General features: G+C 39.9%; 1 protein-coding gene across 3 annotated transcripts in view; it reads right to left on the bottom strand.

Annotated features, from left to right (window-relative positions):
* The window catches only part of DIAPH3 (diaphanous related formin 3), a 276,383-nt gene that overhangs the window by 224,214 nt on the left and 33,362 nt on the right, over positions 1 to 18,807 (bottom strand). For all 3 annotated transcript variants that reach the window (XM_053455426.1, XM_053455428.1, XM_053455427.1), the window contains one exon: positions 10,102 to 10,275. In XM_053455426.1, the coding sequence (XP_053311401.1) occupies positions 10,102 to 10,275 (174 nt within the window). The remainder of the gene's footprint in view (positions 1 to 10,101; positions 10,276 to 18,807) is intronic.

Here is an 18,807-nt window from a genome sequence, read left to right as displayed (position 1 = left end):
GTATACCATACGCCTTTAGAGAACTGATTAGACTAGCAATCCACATACATATTGCACACAGGAATGTTTAGAATTGAACATTTTTCTTTGAATGAAGAGTAGTACTCTAAGTCCTTAAAGGGACAGTTTAATGTCCCTGGCAGCCCTACTATAGAACAGTGCATATTAAAGTAATTAGCAGACATGCTGCAAAAGCTGCCTTCCTCCATGATGCAGCATTTCCTGCCACCAATTGGCTGCTTGAAGCTGTCAATCAGCGGCAGGAAAGTTTGAATTCTACTTACTGAGAATTCATTTTCTTTGCTCACCGCCTGGCAGCAGACATTCCCGACTCAGGTGGGGTAGGAAAACTCATAGCCATAAAATTACGCCTCCTCTCAACTTTCCCTGTGTGCAATTACAATGACATACCAGGAACAATGCAAAGAGAGATTTTATTGGGTGGGAAATAAAGGTGTCGGAAATGGGTATCTATTTTGGGGAAATTAGGTGTTTCCAGGTAACGACACACCTTTGAATCCACGTAGCTAATTCCGTATTTGCTCGATTATAAGACGAGGTTTTTTTCAGAGCAAATGCTCTGAAAAATACCCCTCGGTCTTATAATCGGGGTTGTCTTATAATCAGACCTCAAATAGGTCTGACTATGAGACGACTAACATCCAGATCCCCCGCAGCTGCAGGGGACCTGGATCCTCCTTGTCTCACCCCACGCCCCACTTACCGGTGCTTCTGAGTCCCCGGCCACACTGTGTAGCCGGGGCAGCGTGTAGATGTCTACGCGATTCGCGTAGACAACTTCCGCTGCAGCAGGAAGGAGGTGTGGCTAGCAGCGGGGGTTGTCTGCGTCCATCGCGCAGACCTTCCCTGGCTGTCAGAGATCAGAGTTCCCCGCACCAGTGCCGGTACACCTCTGATCTCTGACAGCCGGGGAAGGTCTGCGCGATGGACGCAGACAACCTCCGCTGCTAGCCACACCTCCTTCCGGCTGCAGCGCAAGGAGCGTAGCCCCGGCTACATGACAGGGGAGTCAGAAGCACCGGTAAGTTTGGAGGAGGGAGGGGGAGGGAGTGTTAAATGGGGGGCATAAGGCATTTCTGGAGGCAGAGTGTTCTATGAAATGCCTTTTAACCCCCATAATGCCACTCTGCCTCCAGAAATGCCTTTTTAACTCTCTATACGCCACTCTGCCTCCTGAAATGCCTTAAACCTCCCTATATGCCACTCTGCTCCATAATATGCCTTTTAACCCCCTTAATGCCAGAGTGGCATATAGGAGTATAAGGCATTTCTGGAGGCAGAGTGGCACATAGGGGGTCAAAAGGCATATCATGGGGCACAGTGGCATTTAGAGGGTTAAAAGGCAGATCATGGGGCACAGTGGCATATAGGGGGTATAAGACATTTCTGGGGCAGATGTGCATAACTGGGGGGGAGGCAGGTTGGAAAATAGAAGGAAATAAAACCAAAATATTTTTCTCAATCATAGCTTTTATTAAAAAAAAATTGTTTACATGAATTAACATTTACTGGTAAAACTTTTTTCCTATAGGGTCGTCTTATATTCAGGATTTCTTTTTTCCCTAAATTAATATTCAGATTTGAGGGGGGGTCGTCTTATAATCGAGCAAATACGGTATAACATGAAAATGCTTCTTTGATAAGAACATATCATATATACTGTGATAAAACCCATCACGGACTAACACAGGGTTACATTGGGACCTTCTTGTAAGAATTCCAGGAACGGAGTAACTGAAGCCTTCCTAGAAGTTGCTTTCCAGATATTCAGATATCTAGTGGAGATGACTGCTCTGATTTGCTCCATGCTAGGTGGTATTGTACCCAAAAACCTCTCTATGCGAAACTCTATATGCGTGCAGTTGCTTCTGCTATGTTGTCAGCTCATAACAGCACAGATAACCACTGAACACTATCGGTTTGATTATCTTTCAACTAGGGCTGCAACTAACGATTATTTTAATAATCGATTAGTTGGCCGATTATTTTTTCGATTAATCGATTAATCGGATAAAAAAAATGAATGTAAATTTTTCATTTATTTAAAATAATTTACTAAACAAATGATGTTAAATACAAACAACAGAATAAAAAAACTTTGATAATACATTTCTTGTCTTTATTTCCCAACCAGCCCCCCAATATATGCACATTTGAGCCCAGGCTTGCTACGCTGCCTCCCAGACATGCCATGCTGCCCCCCCACATATGCCACGCTGCCTACCACAGCACTCCACGCTGCCTCCCACATATACCACACCACGCTGCCTCCCACATCTGCCACTCCACGCTGCCTCCCACATCTGCCACGCCACGCTGCCTCCCACATCTGCCACGCCACTCTACCCCCCACATGCCACTGTGCCTGATACGCCTTATACCCCCTGAAACACCACTCCATCCTCCCCAGACATGCCACCCTGCCCTCCCCACATATGCCACGCCATGCTGCCTCCCACATCTGCCACTCCACAATGCCTCCCACATATGCCACGCTGCCTCCCACATCTGCCACGCTGCCTCCCACATCTGCCACTCCACGCTGCCTCCCACATCTGCCACTGTGCCTGATACGCCTTATATCCCCTGATACCCCACTCCATCCTCCCCAGACATGCCACCCTGCCTCCCAGACATGCCACTTCTCTACCCCCAGATATGCCACTCTACCCCCAGATATGCCTTATACACCCTGATACACCACTCCGTCCTCCCCAGACATGCCACACTGCCCTCCCCACATATGCCTTATATACTGTATATGCCTTATACCCCCAGATATGTCACTTCACTGCCCCCAGGATTTAGATTCCCCTAAATTAACCCTAAACTCCCCATTAACCATAACTGCCCCTAAATTAACCCTTAACACCCCCTTAACCACAGCATCCCCTAAATTAATCCTAAAGACCCCATCAACCACAGCATCCCCTAAATTAACCCTAAACACACCATTAACCACAACTGCCTCAAATTAACCCCAAACACCCCATTAACCACAGCTGCTCCTAAATTAACCCTAAACACCCTATTAACATAACTGCCCCTAAATTAACCCTAAACACCCAATTAACCATAACTGCCCCTAAATTAACCCTAAACACCCCACTAACCATAACTGCCCCTAAATTAACCCCCACCTCCCCTAACTTTCAGTAGCCCAAATATATATATATATATTACATACATACATATATATATATATATATATATATTATATATATATATATATATATTATATATATATATATATATATATATATACTTACAGTTAGATGAGTGTCACAGCCATGTGGTTCTGGCCTGGAGAAGGAAGGGGCGGGGCCAGTTGTCACAGTGATTACAGGGAGGGGGAGTAAGTAGGAGCTGCTGCTGTGAGACGGTGAGTCAGACTAAACGGATTATATAATGAGGGGGATTTTTCAGAGCGTTTGCTCTGAAAAAACCCTCATTTTATAATCGATAATAATCGATTCAACTAATCGATAATGAAATTCGTTGCCAACGAATTTCATTATCGATTATTATCGATTTTATCGATTAGTTGTTGCAGCCCTACTTTCAACCTAAAATGTATGATGCATAGTGGCTAGCTTAAAGTATAATTCAATTTAAACATATTAAAGTGCTCTGTCCCTGCACAGGCATTTTAAAACAAACAAAATCTATATCTTTATTTTAAGAGATTTTATTATTTACCCCAAATCAATTTACTGTATCACCACCTTTTTGGGTGCAGGCAGTTCCGGTTCTATATAATGTAATGACATAAAGATGCATAGTTACTACAGAACAGGTTCAGTGGCTGGCATTTAGTAGGAGTGGGCGATGCATGAAACCGTAATCTAAAGGGTTAAATTTGAGCAGCATTTTTACCCATAAGGAGCAGACATGAGCAAGGATTGATTTATCCCAGCTCCTACCATGGTGTGGGATCACACAGTACAGCAGGAGCTTGAACTGAAGAGGCTTTACTTCCTATTATCATTCCTAGATCACCGATAAGGGCAGGAAATTAGACATTAAGACCATCTGATTGGAAAGCACTTGGCAATCACATAAGCAGCATGTTATTGGCAGCCAATAAGTATTAGGAAATAATTAAAAATAAAACCCTTTCAGTTAAAGGAACAAAACATGTATACATACAAACACATGCAAAGACACACATTTGTTCCATGCTGTTTGTGCCAGGGAACAACACTTTAAAAGATAAGGAAAACTCAGTAGAGAAAGAAAAAAAGCAGAATGGACCATACATTCGTAAATTCATAAATTTGAAAATTCACTGAAAATAAAAGCTAATGTGCAGAAGCTTTCAAAAAGAGAGAATCCAAGTTGATCACCCCCCACCACCATGATATTCCAAATCAACCATTAAAAGGGGCTACAAACAAAAAATATTCAGCAATCATATTAAAACAGGACAGGCCAGGGCGCATAGAGGGTGTTCGCAGACTTTACGGTCGTCTTCAGTACATATGGACCATTGAAAATATTTGTATAGGCAGCCCTGTCCCTTACATTGAATTCATGTAAGTCATGTTAGTAGTACTGGTTTCCAATAAGGAAGTGATGTAAGTTAAGGGTGTCCGGTACAAATAAGAGCCTTATACTAGCACTACACAAAACGGGAAAAAGAAGAGACAAAAAAAGGACAACAAAATGCGGGAAACCAACTGTACGGGATCTGCAGGAATAAGAGTCTTCATTAGAGAAAGAAGAAACCATATTAAGGCAGATTTGTCACTTTCCCAGACTTTTCCATTTTGATTTTCAGCACACTATGTAAGTTTATGAAATAATGTTTACATTACATTTACATAAATTCCATTATCTAAATACAATTTATGTAAACTGTATTTATTATTCCAAATTGTATACTTTCAAAATGAATCTTTGAAAATGTGGGCTTAAAATTTAGTATATCAATTATGGTAACAAAATGTTTGGTGGAAAATTTTATAGAATAGGTAAAAAAAACCTGGATAAATAATTTAAATTAAGTGGTATAAGAAAATATAGCAAAGTCTGCAAATACAGAGGGTTTGTAATAAAGTACTTCAACTGCCTGGGCTAGACAAGTTAGCAGCCGACATCCCTCACTGTCAACTTCCAGCCATAAGCTTATTTTCCTCTCTATAAATTACACTATGTTTAAAATACTTGTCAATATGAATAATAATATTTCGTTTTTGCTTATTTCAACATGGCTAACAGAAATACTTCTATTTATATGCTAATTTACAAGTTAAAATATCTTCCAGAAGTGTCACATCACAAGTCCACAAGGAAAGGTGAAGAAAAAAAAATTAAAAAAAAATGAGGACCTCATGAAATAACAGTGCGGTAATAGTGATTTTCTAAAGGACTAGCCACCTAGGCAATTGGCTCTGTATAATTCCCCGTTTTTATTTATTACTTCCAGTCCAGGGGAACTCATCTTTATGCCAGCTGAGGCCTCGGCGTTCACAAATGGACAGGCAACATCACACAGTGTGACATTTAGTAACAGCCCTGAAGCCACATGACACTTTACAATATGAGCTCAGAAACAACAATTTTTATACTGCCATTACCATTAACCCCTTTCACGGACATGTTTTTTTTCTTCTACCCTAAAGACTGGAGCTTTTTTGCCATTTTAACATTTGTTTGTTTAACCATGATATGATCCCCCTTGTTTGATGTAACCAAAGTACAGTTTTTTTTTTCTGGACAAGCAAGCCTTCTTTTAAAATCATAGCAATACGTGAAACACATTATTAGTACCAATATGTAACAAATGGAACAGCCTCTCATCAGGAGTACAGACTAATGTAGTGAGGGAATTAAAACACACACCGATCAGCCATAACATTACGACTACCTGCCTAATATTGCGCAGGTCTCCCTCTTGCCGCCAAAATATGGACTCCACTAAGTCCTGTAATTTGCGAGGTGGGGCCTCCATGGATCGGACTTGTTTGTCCTGCACATCCCACAGATGCTCAACTGGATTGAGATCTGCTAAATTTGGAGGCCAAGTCAACACCCTGAACTCGTTATTGTGTTCCTCAAACAATGAACCATTTTTGCTTTGTGGCAGGGCGTATTATGCTGCTGAAAGAAGGCAATGCTGTCAGGGAATAGTGTCAATGAAAGTGTGTAATATAGTCTGCAACAAAGATTAGTTAGGTGGTACGTGTCAGAGTAACATCCACATGAATGGCAGGACCCAAGGTTTCCCAGCAGAACATTCCCCAAAGCATCACACTTCCTCCACCGGCTTGCAATCTTCCCATAGTGTCCTCCAGGTAAGTGACACACGCACCCAGCAATGCACCTGATGTAAAATAAAAAGTGATTCATCAGACCAGGCCACCTCCTTCCATTGCTCCGTGGTCCAGTTCTTATGCTCACGTGCCCATTGTAGTTGCTTTCAGCAGTGGACAAGGGTCAGCACTGGCACCCTGACTGGTCACTGGATAAACAGACCCATAGGCAACAAACTCTTGTTTCTATCAGAACAAACATTAACTTTTTCAACAGTGTGAGCTACAGTAGCTAGTCTGTTGGATTTGAGCACAGGGGCCAGCCTTTGCCTCCCACGTGAATTAACAACCCTTGGCCTCCCATGACCCTGACCCTGCTTTTTGGCTTTCTTGGACCACTTTTGATAGGTAGTGACCACTGCAGACCAGGAACACCCCACAAGAGCTACAGTTTTGGAGAGAATCTGACTCAGCCGCCCAGCCGTCACAATTTGGCACTTGTCAAAGTGGCTCAGATCCTTACGTTTGCCCATTTGTCCTGCTTCTAGCGCACCAACTTTGAGGATGAAATGTTCACTTGCTGCCTAATATATCTCAGCCACTGACTAGTGCCATGATAACAAGATTATCAGTGTTATTTACTTCACCTGTCATAATGTTATGGCTAATCGGTGTTTGTTAAAATAAAAAAAAAAACTGTTTTTGCAGTTTTGAATAGGATTTTTTCAGTAAGTGCTGAAGCTGAACAACAACCCAATTTTTATGTTCAGCATCATTCCCAGATCACAGTAATATCTTGCATACAGTTTGTTTTGCAGGGGGGGTCTGGAGGGCTACATTCCTTACTGTTTTTTTCTATAATCTTCTACTTCTAGTGGCAGGGGTACAGCGAACATTTTTTCAGCAATAGCTTTTAGCCTAGCGCATGGCAGCTCAGCCTGAATAATCAGAAACCAAACTATTAAAAGCAAGAGCTACTTGCAAGTCTGTGAGTCGAACCTGCAACGATTGCAGCATAAGCTTGGTCTGCACCTTTTCTACAAATGTTTTACCTTGGGAAGAGTAGGGCTGCTCATACTGTTTTAATCTGAGGAGCCATAAAAGCAGATTGGCCACTTTTGCTAAATGCACACATTAGTTCTATGCATTAAATTCATACATTTCAGGCCCTGCTTGACCACCACTGTTATCTCTCCACTATTAATAAATTACTGATTGGAGTTGAATGGTTCAAGGAGTAAGTAGAATGGAGTTAACATTAGAATAGGAATTTGATTAGCAAAATCTAACACAAGTTGCCATTGTTTCCACAGCCTTTAAACTATCCCCTAAACAAAAAGCTCAAGCAAGTGGCAATTTTAATTAATACGTTTATAAAAGCTGCCAGTTGTTCATGAGGCCTCATCCATCCAGCTGTGGTTTATCTGCTTTTCATGGACATTTGCTGCCAGCATGGTAAATGGCAAGAAGCAAGTAAAAGGGAGTACAAATGACAGCAGAATGTGCCAAATGGGATGGCCATGTATCCCGTCATGCAACTCTTCTCTTCCTTTTCTGGTTGCTTGTTTAATAAGCTCTCAGTGCTTTGTACCCCGTTTTAAAACCGGTGAAGGAAACTGAAAACTAAATGTACTCGTGGGTGGTGTTAACAGTCAAAACAAAGAGACCTTTGACATGCCCAAAGATAACATAACTCTACACATTGCTCTGTGTCGGCCCAATAAAGGGTATGACCTTCAACTCAAGACTCCATCCTTTCCTGGACCAGAGTCACTACATCCATTTTCCTTATTAAAACAATATATGAGCATTTTTTCTTCATTGCTTAGAGATATTTTTGGTGACTGAGCCACTTTCCTGATGAAGTTTATGATATCATTAGGCCATTTAGAGAAAAAGACTTAACACTTTAATGGTTCAATAATATACATTATTTTTAATTATTATCCGACAACGCTTGTGTAACAGGTGATAAAAGGTTTATCTAAATCTTGTATTTAGTAAGCAGTCCTACAGATGACATAATCCTTTTCAGGAGAAATGCTCTAAGTCCTCACATAACCCAATTCATTTTAATTACCTTACTTTCAAATTACGTTAAGAGATATTAGATTTTGGCTGGCTGGCTGTCTCCAGCTGTTAAAATGAACAAACGCTATCATTACAGACTAAATCATAAAGTTATAATAGGCATTATGCTACATTCAGATCTCGTATGACAATGCATTACAAGTTCTATGTTCAAAATAAAAAAGGAAAATCTTAGAAATAGCAGCAATAAAACAGTATTTAAAAATTGTAAGGGTAACAAACAGACTTCTAGAAACAGAAATCAAAGCACTGTTACCTTATACTATTTAAAGAGGCAAAATGTTTAATTTATTAACCAGAGATATTAATTCAGCTTTGGACATAAAGACATGCCAGTCGGCTTAATAATTCCCAACATTAACAAATCACGGTGGCACATCTTATTCAAACAGCTTTTGTGTTGTTTTGCCTAGTTTGCAGAGGCGTATAAATAGTTTGCTGTTGGAAAACAGTTCCATTAATTCTTAGCAGAACAGGAACGAGCAGAGCACTTACATTTTCTTTCAGGATTGCAAACCTGCAAATAGCTTTCCCTTGGGGAGGAAGATTTATGCAACAAAGTATATCAGAACTCAGTAAGTTTAATATATCTGTTCTATCTTGATAGTTAGGTTTCACACACACACACACACACATATACATATATATAATATATTTAACATACGTATATTAAAAAAAACCTTACATCCTCTATTTCTCTAGCACTACATATAAAAAATTAACACAACCATTTAATCCCAAACCCTTTAAGCCAGTAAAGATACTGCTATAGGGTACTGTGTAAGGGATCGATGTGGCCCTATAGAACTTAAATATGAAAGTGTGTATGTCTGTAATCAAGGAATGTTGTCAAACATAAATTGGGTCATTTTTCATCGGTTCGACCCACTGTGTAGAAGAGATTAAGATTTTATTTTAGCAGTTTTTATATACTAGAACTCACAACTATTTTTTAGCAGGCATGTCTATGATTTCAAATAAAAGCCCTATTTTATCGAACAAAAAATTATGCACATCTGCCCCCAGGCTTGCCACTCTGCCCCCAGATATGCCTTATACCCCGCTATATGCCACTCTGCCTCCCTGATATGCCTTATAACCTCCTTTATGTCACTTTGCCCCTCCCAGACTCACCAATGCATCCCCAGACTTGTCCCCCGTGCTCCAGGCTCCCTAATGTCTTGCAGGGGGAGCCGGTGGACATCTGCGCAATGTGCGTAGACAACCTTTCCTGCTGCCTGGCACTTTTGCCAGGGCTTCTATGACGGAGCACCGAAAGGTCATGTCATGCCGGCGCTCAGTCATAGAAGCCCCAGTGGAAGTGTCAGCCAGCAGCGGAGTTAGCCAGAGAGGAGGATCTAGGTCCCCTGCAGCGCTGCAGAGAATCTGAATCTTTGTCTTATAGTCCAACCTCTATATGAGGTCAAATTATAAGGCATTTGCTCTGAAAAAAACCTTGTCTTTTATTCGAGCAAATACAGTAATTTGTGTGGGTACATCAAACATGGCAATGGTAGTCTTCATGTAACTCACTTGTGATAAAAAAAAAATGGCAAAAATGGTCATTATGGCACTAAAAAGCCTTGGTAATTAAGTGATTAAATATACAATGTGTCCCAGGAGAACAGATGCAAAGCCTATTGACAAGCGATGATTGCTTTTCTGAAAGATAACAACTTAATTAAAAACCGTATTTACAATGGACCCTGTGTGCCTCTTGCCATAACTCACTCACCATCATTTTTTCAAAGAGAGATAGAACTTCTTTCTCAGACAGCTGCTTCTGGGGGAAATCATCAAGGTCTGAAGAGGTGGCCCACTCGCTATTGAGATTGGAATTCTTTACATAATTCAAATGAGGTCTTTCTTTTCTGCTTCCAGGTATGCGAATGCTGGAAAATCTATCCAACTGTAAACAAACAAAAGTCTGAAAATTAGTTTTTTGTAACCTATTATATATGCACAAAAACACATAAAATATATACACGTATATACATAAACAAAATAATGCTTTTTTCAAGCCTTGGCTTTATATGGGGAAAAAAATACTGATGACAATCTTGCTCACTGTAACAGACTTAACTCTGTCATGTATGTTATAATTTGTTGTATTCATATTCTCATAGTTTTTGCAAGTTTTAAATGTGGATAGGGTTTACACTGTCCATGTTGCAGGGGGAATGTGTTTGGGGTAGGACTGTTACTCAGAAGGAAATGGTCTTGGGATATATTGGTCATAACAGTCATACTGGTCATAACTGTAATACAAGAGAGCCAGCATATCAACAAGAGTTATCAGAGTCCATCCTCATATACAAGGTTGTTTAGCAAACCCCTGAAAAGGCATAAGGTCTGTATATTTTTACTTTGTATTAGTAATATGCAAAAGATAGATAATTTAGGGATAAGTCATTAATGCATATTATTTGTATTTTGTTTAGCTCTTACGGTGAATTTTTGGAGTTAAAGGAAAGTTTACAATAAAGCTTTTAAAAATCATCAGTAAAGTTTTGGCCATCATTCAGACGGGGTCTGCTACAGTAAGAGCTTCACCTTCGTTGGTTCAAATACCTGCTGCACATGGTTGCTTAAGGTGGCAATATTTAAGGGACTGCAGCATATTGGAATCAGCATGATGGTCTAAGGTGCTAGGACATTGTAAAAGAGTTCACTATGGAGATGGACTCTGAATATCAAGAATATGAAAGCCTGTCTCATACAGAAATAGAAGGTAAAAGGGAAAATAATATGAAGGGAGCAGTGAAACTTAAAGATAAAAATATATCTGAACTACAGTGTTATGTACAAGAAAGGGAAGAACTACCTAGACGGTCAGAACGTCCACATATTATTACAGAAAAAATGCTTGCTTACCAGAAAGATGAATGTTGTAAGAAAGAAAAAAGGCTAAATACTTTGTATGAACAATGGAAAATAGATGTTCGTAAGGCGAGACATGAGTTAAAATCAAACATATCTGATAAGCAGCTCACTGAAATTGCTGATTCTCTGGAAAATAAAATGAACTGTATTATGAAAATCTTTAGTGAAATAAGGGAACATATAACACCTGTGTCTGATTTAAGACGTAAAGTTGATGCATGTGAAGCTGTGACCAATGACATTGTCAAAATTGTGTTAGAAAGATTAACCATGGCAGATGATGAGTTTGATGCAGAAAGGGAAAGGAGCCGTCTACGTGAACTTTCAGCTCATAGCTATGTTCGCTCTATATACGATTCTAATGCTTCACAAGCAAGTGTCAGCAGCTATTCTAAATCTTCTGGTGCAACAAGCAAACGAGCAGATGCTGTGGCAGAGCTTGCTGCAAAAGAGGCTGCATACAAGATGATGCATTCAGAAAGACAGCAAAGGGAGAAAATAAAAACTCTAGAAGAGCAACTCAAAAAAGAGCTAGAAATTCAAAAGTTTGAATTAGAACGGCTGCAGTTAGAAAAGGACTTGGAAGTTGCACGTGCCAGAGTAAAATCATATGATGAAGTAATAAAACAAGAAGCGAAAGGTCAATTGAACTTGATACAAAATGAACATGAAAGTGAGAGAAACGAAATCTCTTCTACAACACATCCACAATACAATGTTGTTCAGTCAACAAATCTCAGTGAAGTGGCTCTCCTTGCTCAAGCAGTTCAGGACAGCATTGCCATCAACAGGTTACCCACACCTGAACCTACAGTCTTCAACGGAGACCCAATTCAGTTTGTGAACTGGAAAGCCTCATTTATGTCACTTATAGATAGAAAGGGCATCTCTGCAGCTGACAAACTTTATTATTTGAAAAGGTACGTTAGTGGCTCAGCACACAGATGTCTTGAAGGCACCTTTTATCGAAATGATGAGGAATCCTACAAAGATGCTTGGAACAAGCTTAACCAAAGATACGGGCAGCCCTTTATCATTCAAAGAGCATTCCGGGAGAAGCTATCAAAGTGGCCTAGAATACAGTCCAAAGATGCAGAAGGTCTGAGAGCATTTTCAGACTTCTTAAATGCCTGTCTGCAAGCCATACCTCATGTTAAAGGCCTGGAAATATTAAATGACTGTGAAGAGAATCAAAAGCTGGTACAGAAACTTCCTGACTGGGCAGCCTCCAGGTGGAACCGCCAGGTCACAATATTCCTTATGGATAGCAAAGAATTTCCAACCTTTAAAGACTTTGTAAAATTCATGTCAACGGAAGCAGAGATTATGTGTAATCCTATTACTTCCTTTCAAGCTCTGCATTTACGTGAGTCTCAAAAGGAAACCAAAAGAAACAAAGCAACTGTCTTTAAAACTCAAACAGCTTTAAACAATGATAAACAGACAAAAGCAAAGGGACAGTTAAAAACACCATGCATGTTGTGTCAAGATGACAATCATCCACTTTGTAAGTGCCCAGAATTCATGCAAAAGTCTCTGAAAGACAGAAGAGCATATGTCAAAGATAATAAACTTTGTTATGGTTGTATAAAACCAGGTCACTGCGCCAAAGAATGTCGTCGTCGCCACACATGTGACGTATGCAAGTTACGTCATCCCACATGTATTCACGATTACAGCTATAAGGCTAACGAAGATAGGAAACAATCACTGTCCATGGTAAGCAATGCGCATGTACAGAATGGTGAAACTACTAATGCCATGTCACTTACCATCACAAGCACAAGTCATTCAGTCATGACATCTATGATAGTACCTGTATGGGTGTCGTCTGTTAAAAATCCATCCGATGAAAAGCTTGTCTATGCTTTGTTAGACACTCAGAGTGACAGTACTTTTATTGACGAAGAAATAAGTAACGTACTTCAAGTAGATACTCACCCAATAAAACTTAAACTTACCACCATGATAGGAGACAATATGGTCATCAAAAGTAAAAGAGTGTCTAATCTTCGTGTAAGAGGGTACAATTCCTCAGTGTATATCAATCTTCCTCCAGTATACACAAAGGAGTGTATTCCTATTAATCATGATCACATACCAACGCAAGAAACAGCAAATAACTGGGCTCACTTGAAGGTAATTACGAACGAAATGCCACCTCTTCTCAATTGCGAAGTAGGTTTACTGATCGGCTACAACTGCCCTAGAGTGCTAGCTCCCAGGCAAGTCATACTAGGTAAAGAAGATGAACCTTATGCTATTCTGACAGACTTAGGATGGAGTATTGTGGGCTGCTCCACACCACGCATCAACGTATCATCAGCAGTCAGTCTTTGTCACAGATTAACCACAAAGGAGATACCAGCTTTGACACCTGTGGATGCAATCCGTATACTAGAGTCCGACTTTAAGGACGTCACAGCAGATGACCAGACAATCTCGCAAGATGTTATTGCGTTCCTAGACAAACTGAAGGGCAACATAAAGAAAAATGCTGAAGGACATGAAATGCCCGTTCCGTTTGAACAACGTCCATACTTACCTCACAACAGAGAACTTGTTAAAGTCAGACTTAATCAGTTGCACAAGAAGTTCTGTAAAAATGAAAAATACAAGACGGACTATATTGCTTACATGAAGGACATAATTGAAAGAGGTGATGCAGAAACAGCAAATGAGGATGAAAACCCAGCAGACAATGCTTCTAGAGGAAGAATAACAAATGAGTTACTCTCATCTAACTGGTTCTCTGGTCCCTCATTCTTATGGAAAAAGGAAATACCAACCTCAAATGTTGTATTGGAACTTACAGTAGGAGACCCAGAAGTAAGAAAAATTCAGACATTACAAACAAAGACCATAGAAAGTAAAGATCTTGTAGACCATTTGTCCAAATTTTCATCTTGGTCTAAGGCTGTCAAGGCCATTGCACGCCTTCAGAGACGGATTAAGAAAGATAAAACCCATTCACCTGCATCCGTAAGTGAGCAAGATGATGCAAAACGCTTGATTTTGAAGGGTGTGCAGAAACAAATATATCAGAAAGAAATAGATGTTCTGAGTCAAGGAAAACAACTTCCAGGTCATAATAAACTTCATCACCTGGACTCCTTCTTAGATACAGATGGTATAATCAAGGTGGGAGGGAGATTAAACCACTCGTTGTGCATTCACTCATTCAAGCACCCACTGATTCTTCCTAAAGATCATCATATAACAAGGTTGATAATTGCACACTATCACGAAAGTGTAAAGCATCAAGGAAAAGGATTCACAATGAATGAAATCAGATCTAGCGGATATTGGATCCCTGGAATAAACAGAGCTGTCAGATCTTACATTCGCAACTGTGTAACCTGTAGAAGACGGAGAAAATCTGTTGAAGGCCAGAGGATGAGTGATCTCCCCAAAGAACGTGTGGAGCCTTCTCCACCGTTTGTGTATTGCGGTATGGATTGCTTTGGTCCTTTCATGACTAAAGAAGGAAGGAAACAGCACAAAAGGTATGGTCTGCTTCTAACTTGCTTTTGTTCAAGAGCCATTCATATAGAAATGCTAGAAGATATGTCCACGGATGCTTTTATCAACAGTTTACGCTGCTTTATTGCAATTCGAGGCACAGTACGGCAGATCAGATGTGACCAAGGTTCCAATTTCATCGGCGCAAAGAATGAACTTAACTTAGCATTACAGGAGCTTGACTCAAAAAGGCTCACTGCTTTTCTTGCAGATAAACAGTGTGATTTTGTTATGAATGTCCCTCATTCCAGTCATGCAGGTGGTGTATGGGAGCGTCAAATCAAAACTGTACGGAGTGTTCTTAATGCTACAGTTTCCCTCTCATCGGGCAGACTCAATGATGCTTCACTACGCACTTTGTTTTATGAAGCCATGGCTATAGTCAATAGTCGCCCCCTTACAGTGGACAACCTAAATGACCCCAAGAGCTTAGAACCACTTACACCTAACCATCTGATTACCATGAAATCCACCACAGCCCTTCCACCACCAGGAGAATTCACAAGAGAAGATTTATATGGGAAAAAGAGATGGAGACGAGTACAGTATCTTACTGAACAGTTTTGGAGCAGATGGAAAAAGGAGTATCTTCTCAACATCGCTACTAGGCAGTGTTGGCATGCTTCCAAGAGGAATTTTCAAATTGGTGATGTGGTCATGGATGCAGATGATAATTTGCCAAGAAATGAATGGAGACTTGGACGGATTATAGACACCATAATCAGCCCAGATGGACTAGTAAGGACGGCCACAATAGCACTTGGTGATAAAACACTAAACAAGAAAGGAGAACGGATAAACAAGATCTCAGCAGTAGAGAGACCAGCACAGAAGTTGATCTTATTATTGGAAGCTGAATGACTGAATGTTCTAAAGGACTTCACTATAATTTATTATAGTTATTAATGTGTTATTAAGTGGAAATTACTCATGTTTGGAAAACATGTATAATTTGGTGGGAGTGTAACAGACTTAACTCTGTCATGTATGTTATAATTTGTTGTATTCATATTCTCATAGTTTTTGCAAGTTTTAAATGTGGATAGGGTTTACACTGTCCATGTTGCAGGGGGAATGTGTTTGGGGTAGGACTGTTACTCAGAAGGAAATGGTCTTGGGATATATTGGTCATAACAGTCATACTGGTCATAACTGTAATACAAGAGAGCCAGCATATCAACAAGAGTTATCAGAGTCCATCCTCATATACAAGGTTGTTTAGCAAACCCCTGAAAAGGCATAAGGTCTGTATATTTTTACTTTGTATTAGTAATATGCAAAAGATAGATAATTTAGGGATAAGTCATTAATGCATATTATTTGTATTTTGTTTAGCTCTTACGGTGAATTTTTGGAGTTAAAGGAAAGTTTACAATAAAGCTTTTAAAAATCATCAGTAAAGTTTTGGCCATCATTCAGACGGGGTCTGCTACACTCACCATTTCCTGAACATACTTCAAACTATATCTTCTCACTTGGGGGTTTCATTAAGAAGAGGACATAATAGAAGACATTTTTGCCTTTCCTTATGTTGGTTCGGTTGATGAAACAGTACTGTATGGGTGCTAAGGGAACTAGACACCGTAACCTTGCTATACATAATTTATTTACTACTGGAGTGAACACCCTTTCTGTCCCTTGCCTTCCACTATTAGGTATGTGTCGCCTTCATTGATTTCTATGGTGGCCCTTTTAACGTGTTAAATTTGGAAAATTCAACTCATCCTATCCAAGAGATTTGACACATGTAATCCAGTTCTTTCCCAATTTAATGCATACTTTAGACATTGTATTTCTATACTGTACCCATATATATGAAAAATATAGTAAACGCTTTTACATTGTGTACAGGGTCTGAAAATGGTGTCACAATTGCAAGATTTTCACAATTATGGCACCTACTGCACCTATTTTAGAAAGTGCAGTAGCCCCTCAAACATATTCATACCTCCCCCACATTAGCAGCATCAGGTATCAGGATACCATTACAGACAGACATATAGCTGTTCTTTGACAGATGGGTATCGGCTGGGGAGTTGTGGTTTTAACTCCCTGGAATCACTAAACCATAATAAAAGTCAAAACTGGCAATCTTCACTGCAAGTATGGCTGAGCTAACCATGTTTAATAGTTCAATAAGTGAGATGAATGCTCACCAATTGCTATAAAAGAAATTACTAGAGTAGATGTTCACTGGCCTTGGTTCTTCCTAATGTAAAGTAAAGTCAGATAAAGCTGCAACTTCAATTACATGTTTACTAAAGAGAGAACTGTCATGTTGAAGACTCCTATAACCAAAGATGAGGAAAGAGGCATTCCCTACAGGGAATAACATTGCCCCCCTCAGCCCCTGGTATTGCAGGTGGGGCAGGTTCTTATGGGTCATCATTGATACATAATGCAGAAGGGGGTGTGTGCTGACACAACTGCTACTAATGACTTGTGAAAAGATGTCTTAAAAGTTGTTTCACAGACTTAATTACACATCTTGCACGTGCAGCTGCTATTTGCAGGCTTACTGGGACTTGCCCGCCATAACCATATCTAGGAACTCTCAGGTCTGACCCTGAATCTGCAGGTGAAGCCCCAATTCTTGGGTTAGTTTCTTCTTTCCCAGGGAAAGGAGGCTGACTATTTCCTATTTCAGTCCATTAAAGGCTGTACCTGGGCCTAGCGCCATCCTTTAACAAAGTCTACTTCCCCAGAAGAAGTAGAGCTCCCAGGTATGTTCATTACACAAGTCATGGAGCTGAAGAGCAGAAATTCAAAACAGGACACAAGTGAGCCGTAACCCAATTTACAAGGGAGCAACTGGATTTTGTATTTCGCCCTGCTTCTCAATACATCTACAACTGTAGCCGGATTTATGTGTATGTGGCAAAAATCAGCGCTCCGTGAGAATAAACGTATTCTTTTTGTAGTATTCTATTTTGAATAGAGGGGGCTTTAAAAGCCTTGGGATAATACTCCCATACATGCCTAAGCTATAATTTACAGTAAATACCTTCCAAACGTGGTAATACCGTTCTTCAAGTTGACAAACTTTAAATTAAATTCAATTTCCACTCCAACCATTTCCCATCTGGAACAGGACTACTCTTCAGTTACTGAAGCACTCTTCAAGGCAGACAGTAATTTGTTTAGATGAATAGATGAACATACAAATATATAAACCCCTCCATCCACTTAAGTTGTTCAGCTCTCAGCCAACATAAACTTTCAGAGGTTTGTGCCGTCTACTTTTGTGTAGTAATCTTTCTATGACAACTTTTCAAAATTTCACTTCCACCGATTAAATTGTTTCTCCTAGAAAGATATTTCAAGCAGGAGTTTTGAGAACTGGTTATTTTGATGCCAAAAAAAGAATTGCTAGCACCCAACGAAAACGAACACTAAATAAAAGCCAACTGTTTTGCTGGAAAGAGAACAAAGCATTTCCCACAAGAAACCACCGTTTTAAGTGTTAAAAATATGGAATGGACCTGGCCTGCAGGCCACAAGCTTCTAGTATTACATCAAGAAGGTTACGATTGTTTCAGAGATAAGTAATCTTTCATGTATAGATTGAAACATACGCAGATCATCAAATGAGAAATAATTAAACGGGAAATGTCATCAAAACATGAAGGGACCAAAAAAAAAAAAGATATTGCAAAGTTTGAAAATGCTTTCATTGAACAAAATAACATCACAGAGTTAAGGCAACGAGCCCAGTGCATTTTCGATCGGATTTGTGATAAGGAGTGGGTGGCTAATAACTTCGGGTACAAACAAACATCCTCTTGAGCCTCTAAAATTTCTATTCATCAAGAATGTCTCTCTTGCCCTTGTAACAAAACAAATAGCTTTTGCTGCTTATTCGCTTTACGTCATTTCGGCTTGTGAAGCGTTTCATGGGAACTCTCCACTTTGGGATAGCGGGGTAAGCCTGTATGCCTCTGTAGTCTAAACAGAAATCTTGTCTCAAGATTTTAAGAGTTTCTTCCCCTACTTATTACCAATCAGATATATAAAATATCCTATTTCCTTCCCATCC

The sequence above is a fragment of the Spea bombifrons genome, chromosome 2 (genome assembly GCF_027358695.1).
Source record: "Spea bombifrons isolate aSpeBom1 chromosome 2, aSpeBom1.2.pri, whole genome shotgun sequence".
Taxonomy (NCBI): Eukaryota; Metazoa; Chordata; class Amphibia; order Anura; family Pelobatidae; genus Spea; species Spea bombifrons.
This window is presented reverse-complemented; position numbering and strand designations above follow the sequence as displayed.